Source organism: Notamacropus eugenii, chromosome 1 (genome assembly GCF_028372415.1).
Source record: "Notamacropus eugenii isolate mMacEug1 chromosome 1, mMacEug1.pri_v2, whole genome shotgun sequence".
Classification (NCBI taxonomy): Eukaryota; Metazoa; Chordata; class Mammalia; order Diprotodontia; family Macropodidae; genus Notamacropus; species Notamacropus eugenii.
In genome coordinates, this window is record NC_092872.1 from 420,433,177 (window position 1) to 420,452,492 (window position 19,316).

Genomic DNA, 19,316 nt, shown 5'->3' on the forward strand with positions numbered 1-19,316 from the left:
ATAGTGAACCAGTGTTTTTTAAAATATATATTAAATAATTGTATTTCAGTGTAATTGGTTTCCTTTGTGATTCTGTATATTTCATTTTATGCATTTAAAAACCTTCTGTGAGGTCCATAGTCTTCACCAGACTGCCATAGGTATCCAGGTTAATGCCTTCTGGATTAGAGAGCTGCTTAGGGCACCAAGAGGTTTGGTGACTACCCAGGAACACGAGGAGCTCGGACTAAACTCCTCCCCCTCTTCAGCTCTTTATCCACTGTCTCTGTAGACATTTAATAAGTATTTTATTGAATTAACAGGAATGCAGGTAGGACATAAGCTCTTAGATATAGAGGTAGAAGTGTCTTCAGGGGCTTTCTCATTATTTACAGAGAAAGAAACTGAGGCTCAGGGAGTTTAATTTGGCCAAGGACACACAAGGTAAGTGTCTGAGGCAGGAGTCCAGGGTCAGTGTTCCTTTCCCTGTATCACCCTAAGAAAGGGCAGGAGGACCTTATGGTCCCAAGTCTGTAGGACTTGACTACTGAGATAAGATTTAGAGCTCAATTTTAGTCTGACCCCACTCCTGGATTTTACTGTTAAGGTCCTGAGAGGGTTCAGTGACTTGCCTCTAGGGTTTATACAAATAATGAGCCCCAGCCAGGAGTAGAACCCAGGTTCTCTGATTCTAGATGTAGTATTTCAGCTGTGCCATAATTCTGCTGCAGCAAGGTAGTTCTTGGCCGCTTAACTTGAAAGGGCTGTCGGAGAACTTGGAAAGGGTTCAAAGAGCCGTGGAAATAATTAAAGCACTGGAAAAAAGAGCTAGCGAGGAGTTACTGGAGGTCTAGCCTAGGAAGGGAAAGGTCTGAGGGGGGAACTGAGTCACTAGGGTTGTTTCTTTAGATCTCCTGGGTGGAGAAAGGGAGGGCTTGCTAGAGAGGGAGCTCAGTTACTCTCTGATGGGGCCTCAGGTCATCTTTTTGACTTCACTCTGCACTACTGAAGCTTGTTACTTATTAGCAAGTCAATCAGGCAATTAACTAGCCTACCTTGTGCCCAGCCCTGTTGCTTATTTTGGTGAGTGTGGGGAGAGGCTCCCAGAAAGCCAGTAAATGTGTGGGAGAAATAAATACCCATTCAGCACTGCAGTAAAAAATTATACTGACAGATAACATACTGCTCTTTAAAGTTTACAAGAACAGCGCCTGGCAGTAGGTGCTGTAGAAGTGCTTACTGACCTGACTTGACATGTCTCATTTGATCCTCACAACAACTTTGTGAGGTAGGTGCTACCATTTTTATTCACTCATTTTCAATCGTGCCTGACTCTTGTGACCCCATTTGGGGTTTTTTGGCAAAGGCACTGAAGTGGTTTGCTGTTTCCTTCTCCGGCTCATTTTACAGATGAGGAACTGAGGCAAACAGGGTGAAGTGACTTGCCCAGGGTCTCACAGCTACTAAATGTATGAAGCCTGATTTGAATTTAGGAAGATGAATCTTCCAGACTCTACACCCAGTGCTCTTATCTGCTATGCCACCTAGCTGCCCTGTAGGGGTGCTGTCATTACCCCTTTCTTCAGATGAAGAAAATAAGGCAGTGACTTGCCCAGAGTTAATTAATACAGTTTGTGTGAGTCTGAGGCAGCCTTTGTACACTAGTCATCCTGACTCCAAAGTCAGGCACACTGTGCAATGCCGCCTGTGGGAGCTGTACGCCAATGAATTTCCGAAGGAATCATTGGAAACTGAAGTGGGGGGGGTGAAGAGTTGGGGAAATTCTTATTTATTCAAAATCAGGTTTAAGTCAGTGGTCACACTGCTAATATATAGAAGAAGCGTTAGCTGGTATATAGAGAAAGGGGCAGGAAAGTGCAGGATGTTTGGGCACAGTGAGGAAGTGAGGAATTTAGTCTGCCTGTGGAAGTGGAGTAAGAGTATGAGGGAGGGTCCAGATTGTGGAGAGACTTGAAGGCTCAATCCTAGTTTTAATAGGATCTCAGCTTTAGGAAAAAGTATTGGAGGAGGAGAAGCTGAAAGTAGTCAGAAATAACCAGATAGCTTGAACTACACTATAATTAATTCATTTCTACTAAAATTAGTTTTTCTTGGCACTGGACAGTCAGTTCAACAGCTCAATTCAACCACCATCCATTTCTTGGAAAAAATAATTTTTTAATTGTAAACCTAAAACTGTAACAAAGTATAGGAGAGATGCCTTGAATAAAAGCCCAAGTCTTGCCATATAATCAATTTCCTTTTAAGGAAAACTATATAAACTTTTAGAAAACTCAAGTAAATACCAAGTTCCTTATTTCATATTAGTTCCCCATTTTTTCCCTGTATATGTCGTAAGTTTTGTTGCAGCCTACATTTGTCAAGCACTTAGAGTAGGCAGGGTCCTCTGCTCAGTGCTGTGGGTTTAAAGGCAGATATAAAAACTCTTAAGTAAAGAGCTTCAAATCTAAAAGGGGAAAGGAAAGAGAACAAGTACACCCATAACACTGATATAAGGGAGAATTCACAGGGTACAAAATGCCCAGGCACAAGGACTGTAAAAATTGGAGGCTTTTAAGTACTAACACAGGAGACCATATGGACTAGAGGTGTCAGATATGCTAGTTGCCTACCCAAATAAAAAATGTCATTGAGAAATATTTGACTATATAAAAATATAATAGAACATAGATAATGTTAATGTGTTATTTTCCTCCAAGTCTAGGTCATGACCAGGAATCCATATGTAAGTGGGGGCACCACTGATCTAAACCATTTTCATATTTATTTCTTTACATCACTTCCTACCCCACCAGAATTACTGATGGATCCCCCCCCACAAAGAAAAATAAGGAAAAAACCCACAACTTTTCATTCACATTGTTCTATCACCCCACTTATTTTACAAATGAGGGAAGTGAGAACCATGGAGCTTAAGTGTCATGCCCAAGGTCACACAGGTAATAACAAGGCTAGTATTCAAACCTGGGATCACCCTGACCTCAAATTCAAGGACTTTTCCAAAGAGCACTTGTCTAGGGGTATTCAGAGAAGGCTTCATTTGGGGTGGCATCTGAATTGGGCCAGGAAGGATTTCAAGTGTGGATGGGCAAAGTGGAGAAATGTCCATTTTTGGAATGGAAGAATGCAGTTAAAAAAAGGGGCAGGGTAGTCTGTTTTGATTTAGACATAAGAATATATATGTGTGGGAAAGGGAAAACATTTGCAAGGTAGTTCAGACCTAGATTGTGTAGGGACTTAAATGCTGTGATTAGAGGGAAGTGTTTGTCAGCAAGCAGTAGGGAACTATTTAGGGTTGTATGAGTAAGGGACTGACCTAACAGACACCCAAGAAATTATTGACTTGGTCTGATATGCCATGGTGATATTTTTGAGATGATCAGACACACGGTCATTTCAACTGTTGGAATTTGAGAACTGGGGAGGGTAGGCAGGAGGTGTCTAGGTCTGTACCAGAGAAACAGAAGACAGAGGAGAGATCCTAGGCTAATCCCAAGTCAAAGAATATTTAAATTAGATCTTAGATCATGGATCTGGAAGGGAAATCAGAGCCTGTCAAGCCTATTATCTGACATAAAAGGAAACTGAGGCCCAGAGATTAAGTGATTTACCAAAGGCCATACAGATAGCAGAACCTAGATTCAAACTATGGGCCTTTGACTCCAAAACCAGGGTTCTGTTCACTCTACTGTGCTGCCTTTCCCAGAGGCAAGAGGAAGAGATTTGTTCAGAATCACATGGTGACAAAAACAGGATTATAGCCAAGGTGAATTTTTTTAAATCTTACTGTCACTTTACTTTAAGGACTGTCCTGTAATCCTCATAGAGCTCTTTTATTGGAACAAGCAATCAAGCAGAACAAAGTTATCATATTCACCTTCCTCTTTCCCTTCCCTTCTCCCTGCCCTTCAGTACCAGTACAGTCTAAGGACCTTTGGGCCTTGACATCTGAAATGTATGCCTTATTCCACACCCAGGTGTCCCACCTCTCACTTGAGAGGAGCATGCTTGACCAGAATTATTTCAAAGTCATGATGGTTCACTGTATTGATTAGACTTTTGAAGTCTTTCAATGTTATATTCGTTTTCAAGATTATAGCCATAGTGTAAATCATTCTGCTTTATTTCCTTAGGCATGAGTCTAATCTAGTTTCACTGAATTCTTCATATTGATTTTTTTTACTATGTTATAATATTCCAGTATATATGTCATAATTGTTTGGACCACTTGACTATTTTCAGTTAGATGTTGCTATAAATATGTTGTGCCCAACTTGTAGGCTGGGTTCCCAGGAGGTAACTGTAACCTAGATTCAAGGTTCTCTGTGCGTCTAGGCTCCTAAAGCTTATGGCTACACAGTACTACCATTATATTGACCTTCTTTAGCCAGCAAAAAACAATTAGCTCAAAGCAAAGGCTTTTTGACATAGTGACAACAGTAGGTTCAGAACATTTCCTGGTAAACCTGAGGTCATCGGGAAGAATGGGTGCATACCTAGACAATACTGGTAGTAAGGTACTTGTAGGGGAAACATATGGCCATAGCAACTCCTGCCTTTCTCACATCAGGGCCCCAGTGCCTTTTCTCATTCTCATTTCTGCAGCTCAGTTCTCAAAAGGCAGGACTAATTCTAGAACTCCATGGTTGGCTCTCTTCTCTACTGCTCAGGGTCACATTCCTTGAAAACTTCCAAACTTCTTTTATTTTCTGGATCATCATGGTCAAGAAAGAATGGGGAAGAAGTCCCTTTTGTCCTTTTCCCCCAAAGTCACAAGGGGAAAAACACAAAAGTATTAGATTCTTAGTTCATAACTGACTTTCTCCACACTGCACAGGATCATACTCTTTGAGGTTGTATCTTGCCTATAAGATCTCCCCAAAATTGAGATGTTTGCTTTTACATGTCTTGGGCCTGCCAGTGGCAAACTACCATTTTTCCACGAAAGAATATTTCTTTCTACCTCCTAAAGGGATAATAGTATCCCTTTGCATCTTTTAGCTGACCTTTTTATGATTCTCATCACTGGAGTAAAAGGGAGGGATCATTTGAACAAGGGTGTTCTGATCAATACCATTCTCCCCACTACAAATATATATTTTTTAATATATGGGACCTCACCTACTAGTGATGGATATTGGTGAGTCAAAGGATCTGTACAGTTAACGTTTTGAGTATAATTCCAAATTATTTCCCAGAACTGATGGATTCTTTCACACCTCCACTAACAGAGCATCAAGTGTCCTTGTTATTTTTTCACAGCCCCTCTAACATTTATTTTGTCAGCCTGATGGGTGTTTTATGGAATCTCAGATTTGTTTGAATCTTTTTTTCTCTTTATTAGTATTTGATAGCTCAAATTTCTTTTGAAGGCTGCCTGTTTATATATTTTATATTTTATACAAATGGGACTCTATCGAGACATGGCTCTCGGTCTTCAGTTGCCTAGACATCTTGAATACTGGAACTTTATTAGAGATGCATGTTGTAAAGATTTTTCCCCAAGTAACCAACCACTTTTCTTCTAATTCTAGCAGCATTGATTTTGTTCATTGCAAAAACTTTACTGTTGTCCATTTTATCTTTAGTCACTTCTATGCTGTTTAGTTCATTTTCCCTTGAACCTTAAATTTTGTAAGGTATCTCCTACTATCTTTTTTATGTTGTCACCTTTTCACATTTAGATCATATATCCATTATTGTAGTATTTGTTGTAATATGTTGGACTAAACCTAATTTCTGCCAGACTATTTTCCAGTCCTCTCAGTAGCTTATATGGAATAGAAGTTCTTTTCCTCAGGAGTTGATGTCTTTGGGTATATTGAATAGTAGATGGGTTGCTTCTGAGTCTTACTTGTGTAGTTTTCCTTTGTTCAGTTTTCAATTTTTCTATTTGTTTTATCTAGAATCATACAATTCTGATGATAACTTTTATAGATCTAGCTTGAAATCGGGTAATACTAGTTTCTACTTTCTTTACTTTCCTTTTTTTTTTTGTAATTAGTTTCTTTGAATTCTTGACTTTTTGTTCTTAAAGACAAATACTGTTGTTATGTCCAGTTCTAAAATAAACCCTCTGTGGTTTGGTGTGATGGGCGAATCTATGTTTCTTATATTGGCAGGCACAGTGATAAATATCCCATTATAATCATATACCACAGTTTGTTCAACCATTCCCTAATCACTAAGCACTCACTTCTTAAAAAATAATTTTTAAATTTTTTACTTAACAAACACCAATTAATATGAGCATTTCTGCATTTTTTTTAAAAGAACAGAAAAGAAGATTGCATAGAAATAGTTACAAGGAACAGCTGGCCATTTTTTTTTTTTATGCAAAGCATGCAACAAATTCATTATGTTAGTCTCAAAGCTGTTCTGCTCATTTTTGTACCCCTCCAAACTTAGGTTTTCTTCCATATTAAAAAAAAAATAATTACTTAAACTCTTCCCCATAAAACCCACTCCTGAGTTAAAAACAAAAAGCAACCCCCCAAACCTTCCCTGTGTCAAATGAGTCCCACCAAGCACAACAAAACCTATACACTGTACAGTGTCTGAAAATGGAGACCTCCTTCTACATCACATCGTACTTGGGACGTGAGTAACATGCCTTGTCATTGTGAGTTGTCATTGCATTGATCAGAGTTCTTAAGGTTCCAAGGTTTGGTTTTTTTTACTTTGTTTAGTCACTCTATATAAAGGAACATGTTCCTCTGAATTCATCCTTCATCCTTAGTTATGGCACACAAATGTTTCAGGCTGATAGGCATAGATTTTTCAATTTTTTACCACCAAAGATTGCTGGTAAGATACTTTTATTCAGTATTGTTTCTGACTCTTCATGACCCCATTTGGGGTTTTCTTGGGAAGGATACTAAAGTGATTTGCCATTTCCTTCTCCAGCTCATTTTACAGATGAGGAGTGAAGGCAAGTAGAGTTAAGTAACTTGCCCAGGGTCACACAGCTAGCAAGTGTCAGGTTGAATTCAGGTCTTCCTGACTTACTGCATCACCTAGCTGCCCGATATTTTTATCCATATGGCCTTTCCCTTTGTTGTTCCATCCCTTTGGTGATACCCAGTGGTATGCTCTATTTTTGCGTAGGTACCAACTTCCTTGCCATTCCAAAAAGTGCTGCTATAAATATAACTTTTTAAACAATATGTTTATATATTTGTAGAAATAAGTATATATATTTTGTGTGTGTGTGTACATACATGTATATGTATGTGTGTGCACGTGTATATATGTATAAATATATATTTTTTTCTTTTCCCTCTCTGTCTTTGACCTTAAAGTGTATGCGTATGTGCGCACATGTGTAATTTGCATAGTTGTGTTTTCACTGGATCAGTTAACAATCAATAAATATTTATTAAGCAATCTACTCTGTGCCAGGCCATGGTGAGACCAAGGCAGAAATTAACAGCTCTGCCCTCAAAAAGCTGATATTCTTTTGGAGAAGACATATAAACATATAAATAATAAAAGATAATTTCTTTTTGGTAGAGGTGGAAGGGATTAGGAAAGTCTTCATATAGATGATATTTGAGCAGAATTTTGAAGGAAACAAGAGTCTGTATTTTCTTATTTGTTGAACTTATGAGACATGAAATAAAATATGCATTGTAGAACAGAATGAGAAGGTTTTATGTGAAATTATGAATCTATTACGTAGATCTTACTTTTCTTTTTTGAGTATATAAAAAGTCAAAGATGTCCTACCTGTCCAATTCCTTCTGGTCAGCGTATATGGAAATGCAGGAGAGTTCATTCTAGGCATGGTGTCATCCCTTCAATTGGGATCCTTACCAATTTGGGGCACTCTAACATCCCAGTTGAAAAAAAAAACTACTAGTGTTCCATTATCTACCAATTAATCTATACCTTGTGCTTTTTATTCTTTGCCTCTAATTCCAAATCATATAAGCCACTCCTTGGGGGTTCACAGATTCCTGGATTAGGAGAACTGAGTTCCAAGTCCTTGCTCTACCCCTAATTCTGTGTGTTCCTTCCTCTCTCAGCCTGTTTTCCTGATCTATAGAATGTAGATGTTGGACATGATGATCCATTAAGTTCTGTCTGTTGCTAAGCTTAATAATGCTATAACTCTGCTCCAGCCTGAAAGAAGGGCATTTTTTCAGCACAAAGGGATTGAGGATGGCCTAAAAAAATTATTTTGGCAATCCAGAGAGGCTTTAACCAGGTCTGCTGACCTTTTTAAAAGTATATCATGGAATTCAACATGTAACTTTCAAAGTTGGCCTGTTAATTTACAATTCCTCTGGTTCTTTTTTTCTGGTGAGGAGGAACCCCCTTCTCCCTTTCTTGCTCCTTTCTCCCAGTTGAGGAAGAAATAAAATCTCCCTTGTTACCAAACTGCAGTCAGGCAAAACAAATTCCCACATTGGGTATGACCTGGACTCCAGGACAACCTCTGTGCCTCAAATTTCTTCTGTGTTCATCAAATGGTTACTGTGACTGAAGTGAAACTGCAGAGAGTTCCCCCCTCAGTTTTTCTTGGGTACATGGTATACCTCACTTGTCAGTGGAAACTGGCAGAGACCACAGATGGCCTTTCTTCATGAATATTTGCATTTTTTTTCTTTTTGAATGCTTCTGTTATCTCGAATTTTTGTGTAACCTTGAAGCCAAGCTATAACTAAATTCAGTAAAGCCATAATTCTGTGCTAGGTAGGCTCTGCCCTGGGGGATTCACTGTTCATTTTTAATTCTGGTAATTTGATCTTTTCCCCTTTTCTTCTTAATCATTTTGGCAACAGATTTATCAGTTTTAGTAGTCTGTTTTTAAAAAACAGCTTTTAGTTTTGCTTATCATTTCTGTGGGCCTTTTGGTTTCCAATTTATCTGCTTCTCTCCTGATTTTTCAAGGTTTCCTCCTTAGGGAGTATTTTGGACTTAGTTGTTCATATAATTTTCTAAATTGCATACTGTGTTCATTAGTCCTGTGTAGTTCATCACTGTATATATTATATGTTCGTAGAGATAAGATTTTTTCCTCAGAAGGCTATTTTTTTGCGCTCCCCAAATTTTGATTTCTGTCTCTTCAGCGTTCTAGAGTAGTGAATGTGTGGACATAGTTCCTTGCTCACAGTCTGAATAAGCAGCAATGTGCAGCAGAAAGAATGTTGAATTCAAATCCCCAGGTTTGCCAGGTGCATGGCCCTTTGTAAATCACTTAACTTCTGAGCCTCAGTTTCTTCCTCTTTAGAGTGATTATCATAATTTTTGACTTTTATAATGAAGAGAGTGTTGTGAAGATATTATAGATATTTTTATTGAGTACTTGTTGTGATGTCATTTCATTTCTATACTTCCTCTACTCCCCCCTTCCTTCATGCCATCCCCTATAACAGGGAATATAATATGAAAGAAAGAGGGGGAAGCTGTAAAAACTGATCAACACATCCAAAAAATCTGATGCTATATGCGGTTTTGTACAACTTTGGACCCCGGATAGAGCAGAAGGTGCATGTTGTTTTCATGTAACGTAGTCATTGTATATATTGTTTTCCTGGCTCTGCTTAACTTCACATAGCATTAGTTCATGTAAGTCTAGGAAAGTGCTTTGTAAGACTGCAAAGACCTCTAGCCATGGGAGCTATTGCTATTAGTACAGGAGGTCATTCGTATACAAAAATATATGTAATATACAGAATGCTAGGATTACAGAATTTCAGATTTGCAAGTCATGCCAGAGGTCATGTTATTCTACTTAATATATGAGCAAGAATCCACACCACAACTGTTATGAAAAGTGATCAATTCAACCACTGCTTGTAGACCTCCAATTGACAAGTAGTTCACTCCCTTTAAAGGATGTCTGGTCTACTTTTGAAAGGCTCTATTTCTTTTTTGAAATTATTAATTTTGTAAATCTTGCACATCTACAAACTTCCATGTTGAATTTACATACATGCACATATCCAATCCACATGGTAACATCTATTGACTCTTAGGTCATTTGGCCACTTTCCTTCTCAAGGATGTGAAGACCTAGCTTGCCATGGTGTTAGGGACTTAAACACCTGTATTGATAATTCCTTCAGATTCCCTTATTGCTTGAATTCTTCATCCTTCCTAAATTTCATAATGATTCCTCCATTTCTACCTCATCCACACAAATAGGGATGGTCACATTATATTTCACCATCACTATATTTAGATACTCTTGACATTTTTCTATATTACGGGTCAGCAAATTATAACCCACAGGCTAAATCCCATTGCCTCTTTTTATAAGCTAGCAAGCTAAGAATGGTTGATTTTTACATCTTGAGGGGAAAAAATATAAAAGCCATTCTTAACTCACAGACTGTCCAAAAGTAGGTGGCAGAATCCCACAGGCTGGTTTGCCAATTATTTCACCATATTCCCCTATCATTCCATCTCTCCCTGTGCCTCACCCCTCCTAAACCTATTCTTTGCCCTCATCAGGGTCTTTCTAAGCCTTCCCCCCAGTACATTTATTATCTGCATTCTGACTTCAGTTTCATTCTTTCCAGTCTGGACCCTGTAATTAGCTATTTCCATTTCATACTGCCCTCTGTTTTCAAATCCTTTTTCCTTTGCCCTTTTGCTGATTATCTCTTGCTAATAAACCTCATCCTTGGATTATTCCTGCCATAAACCTTCTCTGATCCTAGTTAGAGGGTACTGAACAGATCTGGAGTAAATCACACACCATGCTTATTGGATACATTATAAGTTCATGCTATCCTTTTAACTGGCCCCTTATTGTAGTAAGAGAATCCTTAGAGTCTCCTTAATTGTGTCTCTTTCTCACACTCAACAGAAGCTATTACAGACTTTTTTCCCCTCCTTAAGCTTCTAACAGGAATCTTCCTATTGTCTTCATTCTCCAACATTACTGAAAAAATTAAGGTCTATCAGTATGAGTCTCACTTTTTTTCCTAAATCTAAAACTCCCTTGTCCCCCAATAGATAAAGGGTCAAAGGATATGAGCAGACAGTTTTCAAAGGAAGAAATCCAAGCTGTTAATAAGCGTGTGAAAAGAAATGCTCAGTCACTAAGAGAAAAATTCAAATTAAAATAACTGAGGTTACACTTCACACCCATCTGATTGGCAAAGACAACAAAAAGGTAAAATGACAATTGGGGGACCTTAGTGAAAACTAACACTCCGTCCACTATTGTAGCTGTGAATTAGTCTAGTCATCCTGGAAAACAATCTGGAACTATGCTTTAAAAGTTACTAAATTGTGCATACCTTTTGACCTAGTGATATCGATCACTAGTAGGCTTATATATGCCAAGAGATCCAGGGAAGATACAAAGGTCCCATCTGTACAAAATTACTTATAGTAGCCCTCTTTGTTATGGCAAAGGAAGTGCAAAATATATGGAGTGTCCATCAGTTGGGGGAATAGCTCACCAAATTATGGTGTATGAATGGAATGGGATATTATTGCACTATTAGAAATTAGTGAAAGAATGGGAAGATATGAATGAGTCAGTACAGAGTGAAGTGACCACATATAGCAGAACCTTTTATTTAATAACAACGTTATAAAGATAAACAACTTTAAAAGTCTTAGATTGTTGCAGTGAACAGCCAGAGGACTAAAAAAGCATGGGGCCACCCACTGACAGGGAGGTGATGGATTCAAATTGCAGAATGAGGCTTAGTTTTGAATCTAGACAATGTGGGGATTTATTTTGCCTGACTAATTAGGTGTGTTTGTTTAAAAGGTTTTGCTTTTTTCTCAGTTTGTGGGTGTGGGGAGAGAAATAAGAACTTAAGGATATAGTTGCTCCCAAAAAGGATTGTTGAAACATGTTTTTGAAATGCACAAAACAGAAAGGGCCAGAAGGAATCACAGATAAGCAGGACACTTGAAAAGAAACATGTTGCATTTATGTATTTAAAAAGAAAAGCAAGCTGTACGTAATAGAGATTCATAGTTTCAAGTACAGCTATCTCTTTCTATTCTTTATATATGGAAGGGTTCATTTTAGTTGATTTTTTTTAAGTTTAGAATTTTTTAAAAAGTAAAAATAAAAATTCCTTGGTATTATCCTCTACTCTGTTCCCCATTCCCCTCAGCTCTGACAAAGAGGTAGCAGCTGTCCTTGCCAACACCAACCCCAGCTCTTCTACATGTGTGCTTTGATTCCATCTCCTCTAGTCTTCTTCCGCAGGTTGCATCCTCCACTGTTTCCCCCACCTCTTCAACCTTTTACTAAATCTACTGGTTTCTTACATATAACCTTCAAACATTTCCAAGTCTCTCTAATCCTCAAAAATTCTTGATGAGACCCTACCATCTCTTCATATTCCTGTATCTTTTCTCCCTTTCTCAGCAAAGCTCCTAGAAAAATCTGTCTAATCTTGCTGCTTTCACTTCCTAAGCTTTCTTTCATTTCTCACCATTTGCGATTTGGTTTCCACCTTCACTCAACTGAGATTTCTCCCCTCAGCCATCTCCTAATTGCCAAATCTGATGGCCTTTTTCTGAATCTTCATCCTTCTTGACCTATTTGCTGTGTATTTTACATTGATGACCACTCTTCCCCCTGTACACATACTTTCCTCTAGATTTTTGTTTTATTTTAACTCAACCCTGATCCTTCTATAACCATTCCTTCAGCATCTTCTTTACTGACTATTCACGTCACATCTCCTAAATATGAGTGTTCTCCAAGGTTAACTTCATCGATAGTCAACAAATATTTCTTAAACCCTTACAATATACCTGGCACTGGGGTTGCAAATACATATGAAGAAAGATAAAATAATTTATGTTTAAGTGCAGAACAAGACCCCCACCCTATCTTTTCAGCCTCTTATATTGAATAGAAGTTCTTTACTTTAGGAGTTGATGTCTTTGGGTATATTGAATAGTAGAGGGTCATATTCAGTTGCTTCTGAGTCTTACTTGTGTAGTTTTCCTTTGTTCAGTTTTCAATTTTTCTGTTTGTTTTAGCTAGAACCATGCAGTTCTGATGATAACTTTTATTAGTCTAGCTTGAAATCCTTTCCTAAATTCTTTGAGCCATACTGACCTTCTCTGTGTTTCTTACACATGGGCCTCCCATGCACTGTCTCCACGCTTTTGCATTGGCCATTCTCCACATCTGAAATGCACACCCTTTTTACCTCTGCCTCACGAAATTTGTCTTTTCCTGAAAGACACAGCTCAAGTACCACTTGGTACATGAAGCTGCTTCTTATCCCCCTTTTCTGTCTCACAGACTATCTTGCTGTTTCCTACTTTACTTTTAATGACTTTCTTTATTTTTGTACTGTGTATCCCTGTGTGTGTGTATGTATGTATGCATGCGTGTACTTGCAGTCTCAGAATGTAAGGTCCTTGCTTGTAGGGATTTTTTCATTCTAAGTATTTGTATCCCCTAGCACTTCACCCATCTTAACTAGGTTTTTAAAAACTTAGTATTTAATTTCCATGCTAGACTCAGCATTCTGAGGGCAGGAACCTTGTCTTGCTCATTCTCCCCACCACAGAACACAGATTACTCCACATATGAGGCCTACTCCATATATGAAGAGATTCGACAAGCATTAGGGACTCAGAGAAAGTTCTTAAAGCAGGGAGAGGGTATGGTTGGACAATGTTTTAGGAAATCAGTCCAGCAGTCACTATAACAGGAAGCAAAGAGAAAAGGACAGAACTTTCTGGGAATGAGGTTGGAACCTGATGGAAATGGGTGACTCTGGCTTTAGAAATTCAAAGAGAAGAGGTGAGTGACTAACCCTCGGAAAAAAGCCCAGCACAGGATTCCTGGAGGTGGAGGATAAGGTGAGGGAGGTAGCTGTCAGGGTCCAGGACAATTGGGTGTTTTTAAATCGGGAGCCAAGGAGGGTAAACCTGGGGTCCAGGACTGAGAGTTGTGGGTACTGTTCCACTATCCAAAGTTGGGAAAAGCAGGGAATAGCATGAAACTGTGCTTTTATGTTACCTCCTCTGTAAATAGGACATCAGGAGACTTAGGCACAACCTCTGACACCAGTTTTGCCACTTAACCACAGATTAGTTCTTTTTCTCTGGGTCTCAGTTCCCCCATTTATAAACTATTTGGGGTCCACTGTGGCCTGTCCATTTATAAACTATTTGGGGTCCACTGTGGCCTGTCCAGCACAGATTGGCTTGTGGGATCTCTGGTTAACTTTTTTAAACCTTAAGTTCTCATTGCTAAGAGTCTTCCTTCAGACAGACTGAAACACCACTTGTTGGGGAATGGTTTGGAGGAGATATCTCTTTGTGTATCAGTTGGACTAACTGCTTTCCAAAATTGCAACTCTCTTGAAATTCTATCAGTCTGGGAGGCAACCTATAATGGTCCTTTGGCTCTCCAAGCATATTCACTGGCTTCTCTCTGACCCAAGGGCCAGGTGCACACACTTGAGCTCTGAAGACCAGACCTTATTTAAGGGAATGGAGTAGTTGGAAAAAGAGGCAGATGAATGGGGCTTTAAAACAATGGCTAACAGTTGTGGGAGGAGTAGGAAAGAGATTCAGAGAAGAGGCACTGAAACTTTGTTTTTCCAGCTAAGTTTTAAGTTTTTTTAGTCTGGATGGGTGGATTCTTAAATTTGGAAGGAATAGGGTCTTAGGTCTAGTTTGGACCTAAGAGATTATTCATAGTCTAGCTTCTTCATGTTACAGATGGGAAAATGTTACCTCATTTGATCCTCACAACCGCCTGAGAGGTAGGTGCTGCTATTCCTATTTTTACAGATAAAGAAACTAAATCAGGCAGCAGTTAATAACTTGCCTAAGGTGACAATAAGTGTTTTGAGGCTGGATTTGAACTCAGATCTTCCTTCCAGGTCCACTGCTTTATCCATTGTTTCACCTATCTGCCTCTTCCATGAAGCTAGTATGAGAGTCAGATGAGATGCTGGTCAGATAGTCAGATGTTGGTGTGTGGGTGTCCTGAAAGGATCAGGAATGTTTACATTTTTCTTTGTCTCTCCAGAACCTAATTCAGTGTCTGGTAGCATCAGTCCTCGATTAATACTTGATGGATTTTCATATATAAAGTTCTTTTTAAACCATAAAGCATAGTAAAAAAGAGAATGACATCTATCTGTCTTTGCTTGCTGTATTCCATACTCCACTTTTACCCCCTCCATGAGACCAGATGATTGAGTCATATTCACCTTGTGTCATTTCAGATTTGCAACTGGTTCATCAATGCACGACGGCGGCTTCTTCCAGATATGCTGAGAAAAGATGGCAAGGACCCTAACCGTTACACCATTTCACGCCGTGGTGGCAAAGCGTCTGATGTGGCCGTACCACGGGGTTCAAGTCCCAGCCTGATAGCACCAGGGTCCACTCCGGCTCCTTCCAAAGTTCTGTCGCTGTCTGTATGCTCCTCTGCACTCTGTTCCTCTGCATCCCCAGTGGAGGCTCACCTCCCTGGTCCTGGGGCTGAGAATGAGAGTCCACCACCCCCTTCTTTGGTTAATGGGGAGCCACAGTCCCTCCCGGGCCCTGGCAGCACACTCACCCTGCTGGCCAGGGCTCAGGCTGGAAGCCCAACCAGTGGACTATTTAACACACCACCCCCCACACCCCCAGAGCACTATGGAGATGACTTTAGCAGCTTCCAGTTGCTGGTGGAGGTGGCCCTACAGAAAGCTGCTGAGCTTGAGTCACAGAAAAAAGATCTTTATCCTCCTTCGTGGCATGCTGAGCTCCCGTTGGTAGCCAGTAACCCTAAGTAGTCCTTGAAAGGGCATTCAGGACTTGGTAGGAGACAGTTGCTCCTCTTTGGGGTTTTTTTAACTGTTGTTCATTTTGTGTTTGGGGTCTTTTCTTTTTCTTTTGGGGTCTCTGCCACCTGTTGTGATTGCCCTCCCTACCTAGACAGGTTCTCCTAGTGGGAACACTTGGGTGTTTCACACTGTGATCCAGACCTCCTCTTACCTCTCACCTAGCTCCACTCCCAACACCGGGATCACATCTGCAGGCTAGGAAAAGTTGGACCAAGAAATTTGACACACGTGTTGAGGTCATCTCTTGCACCTCTGGCTCTGGGAACATGATTCTTCTATCTCCAGGAATTCCCATTTTGTCATACAAATGACACCCTTTGGCACCCTACTGACTGCTCCAGCCTCATTTCTCCCTAAATCCATTACACCAAACAGGGCCCTGTACAGGGCCTGGGATTGTCCTGTCCCAACCCCTTTTTCATCTCTACTGATTGAACTGGCAAGACTACAGAGACACAACAAAGAAGGAAAAACACTATCTTGGGGGACCAGTAACCAGGTTCAGGGAAAAAAATATCCAAAGGGTTTTTTTGTTTCTTTCGAAGACAATACCTTGTTAAATGTTTTTTGTTTTTTGGTTTTTTTTGCTCCTGTGTCCTGTGTCTTTGCTGAGACAAAGGGTAAAAGACTTAGCAGACGGAAACCAGGCAGCTGCCGTAATCCAAATGACATGGGGCTGTGGAGCTGGTGAATATTGTTTAGCCTTACTTCTCTGCAAGAATGGTTAAAGGATCTCCTGAGATGGGGTGCTTTTAAAAATTTTATTTTAAAAAAAATTTAATACCCTGACTTTTATGGTAGTTAATATCCTGGAAACTTGGGCTAAAGTGGAATGTGTTGCTTTCCCCCACCCCCATCTCCCCCCCAAAAAATTCCAGGCACCTAGTGGTTGGTCTGGTTACTACTCCCTAATGCTTTCTTTTGAATCCAGTTTGGTCAGCTTCTTCCACATCCCATGGCAGTTCTGGCTGATCGGGTCAGTGGGACCTGGCGGGGCAGGAGACTGGGCAGAAGATGGAGGTGGTAGTGTAGTTACAGATAAGTGTTGCACCTTTTCTTCTAAATTCTAGCTGCAGGGGCTTTGGCCCTCTGAGCACCTGAAATAGGTCACTGTTAGTTTCGTTGTTTTCTTCCCCTTCCTCCCCTACCCCCATTTTAGTTTTTAATATTGCTATTTCATGGTTTACTGTGTTAAAATAGCAATAGGTACCAACTTGTATGTATCGAAAAACACTAATCCTAGGTTTAGACTGAGTATTCTTTTGTTAGGAATGATATAAATACCAGTAGAAGACGGGAGGGAGCACTCCTCAGCCCACTGTACCCTTAGATAGAAGGGATGGATGGAGATGACGCTTGTGTGGAGTGAGATGTTGAGGAGCAGGTAGGGAAAAGACCTGTAGAGTCCCTGTTTCTCCTGCTTCTTGAGCCAGACTTCCCTGTCCCATTTCCCATCCATTCCTTGTCTCTTTCCCAAACCTATTTTCTAACTTGGCTCTGATTTCTGTAAGCCTGGATTAAGTTTAAATAAGATCACAGAACTCCAGCGCTGGGGCCACTGAGAAAGCATTGTTGGGAAGGGGAGAGGGAGAATGGCTCCCACAGTGCACTATGCAATGGGGGTGGGAGTCGTGCTGCTGGACCCTGTTAGTCATCTCTTGGGATGATAGGGGAAGCTGTGGTTGGGTAAGTTGGACTGTGTCTGGGTTTGATTCTATGTCTGAAGTCTGAGGGAGAGAAACAGCTCTCCAAGTGAACTGAGGAAAAAAAGCTACTGTAAATAAGTTGTTGGAATTTTTTTTTGTCAAATAAAAGATTTTTTAAAAAACACAAACCAAACCCGGTAGCCTGAGTTTGTCATTTTGGGCTATATATACCTCGCAGTATTATCAGAGAAAAAGAGCTCAGTTCTCTCTGCACCTTAGCCTGGATAGCAAAAGATAATGTTTTAATAATGGCTGCTCACATTTACATATTGTTTTAGGAGAAGTCATTTGACTCCTGGTTCCTCAGCTTAAAGATTTGAGTCTAAGGCAGAGAAGGGACTTTAGATATCGTCTAATCTTAATTTCATACCTAAGAAAACATGTTCAGTGTTCATCCCTTCTCCAAAGGCAGGAATTCACTGTCTCCCAAGGTAGCACATTGCTCTAGTTAAAAGAAAAAAAAAATGTTTTATGCTTTACCAAGAGCCTACTTCACAATAACCCTACGAGAAGAGAGTTGTATATTTTAGGGTTGTGTCAACTGAGGTTGAAGGTTGAGTGTCTGGTTCAGTGTCATCCATGTAACAAGCCACAGAGCTGGGATCTGAATCTGAATTCCTGACTCCAGGTCTTTTGCTTTGATGTGGAACTAGGCCTGTGACTTGAGATCTTCAGCTTAGTCTCTCGGGACACTGATGGGCCCAGTGGCTTGCCCAGGGTTATGCCACAGCTGTCAGCACCAGTCTTACAGAAGGGGAGGCCAGTCCCGTTTGCTAAGCCACACTGGCTGTGATTTCATTTAATGTGGATGGTGTACCCAGCTCACATTCACTGCACTGAGAAGGCGGATGACTTGCTCCCCCTAACATGTTAGCCTTCCAGCCTCTGTGCCACGCGGCCTCCCCTCCTTTCCAATAACCTTACTCCCTCTTCCATTTCCTAGCTTTTCGAATATGTGGAGGCACCAGTCGTACCGTTACCACCCCCACCTTCCTCGTACCTCTACGTAAATTCTGCTGGATGTGGGGAGGGGAGGAGAGACCCGGGCTGGGTCTTTAGCATTTGCTTTTGGTTCTCTATGTTACAAAGAATTTTTCTTTTGTACCTGGTTTATTTTTCTTAACTGGCAAAAACTAAAATATATTTAAATCAGTACTACTAAACATGAACATGGTCAAAGTAAGGACTAAAGTGAGGGTATAAAAGGACGATGTACAAAAAGTTAGAGCTTCCGGGTAATTTATTTTTATAATATATATTTTTATGTAACTTTAATTGTGCTAGTAATAACAAAAGGGGGCAGTGACGGTCTGAATGCCGAAGACCCCTGCGGGAACCCACACCACGCTTCAGCGCCCTCGGCAGGGGGGGCACGCGAGGGCTGGCGGTGGGCTGCTGGTCTGGGGGAGGGGGAGGGGCTTCCCCCAAGTGACCTTGGGCCGGCTAACCTCTGGGCACAGTTTACTCATCAGGAAAACGAGATCGGAGGCTTATTTCCTGTGCCATACTAACCCCTCGGAGCGCTTTCTCCAGACTCCGGGCTGAGTTTGGAAGGGCCTGCGCCTAGCGAGCCCCCTGGCCCGGAGAAATCTGACCCCGCTAGTCTGGTTTCATTCATCCTCTCATCGGCCGCTTCTGCAAATTGGCCCTTCCTTCTACTCGTAGTGCTGGAATCCACGCCCAGTGGAATCTGTCACGTGAGCCATGCTCACGCCCGGGGAGAGGGAGGGGGGACGGGAAGGGGAGAGGCGGGGCCGTCCTCACGCGTTGGCGCACGCTGGCCCCTGATTGGCTGCGTTAGCACGCCAGCGGGAGGACG

At 40.7% G+C, this 19,316-nt stretch overlaps 1 protein-coding gene across 4 annotated transcripts in view; it reads left to right on the top strand.

Moving 5' to 3' along the window:
* The window catches only part of TGIF2 (TGFB induced factor homeobox 2), a 31,597-nt gene extending 13,972 nt beyond the window's left edge, over nt 1–17,625 (top strand). For all 4 annotated transcript variants that reach the window (XM_072631428.1, XM_072631426.1, XM_072631427.1 and 1 more), the window contains exon 3: nt 15,186–17,625. In XM_072631428.1, the coding sequence (XP_072487529.1) occupies nt 15,186–15,740 (555 nt within the window). In that variant the 3' untranslated portion in view covers nt 15,741–17,625. The remainder of the gene's footprint in view (nt 1–15,185) is intronic.
* Nucleotides 17,626–19,316: the final 1,691 nt, after the last annotated feature.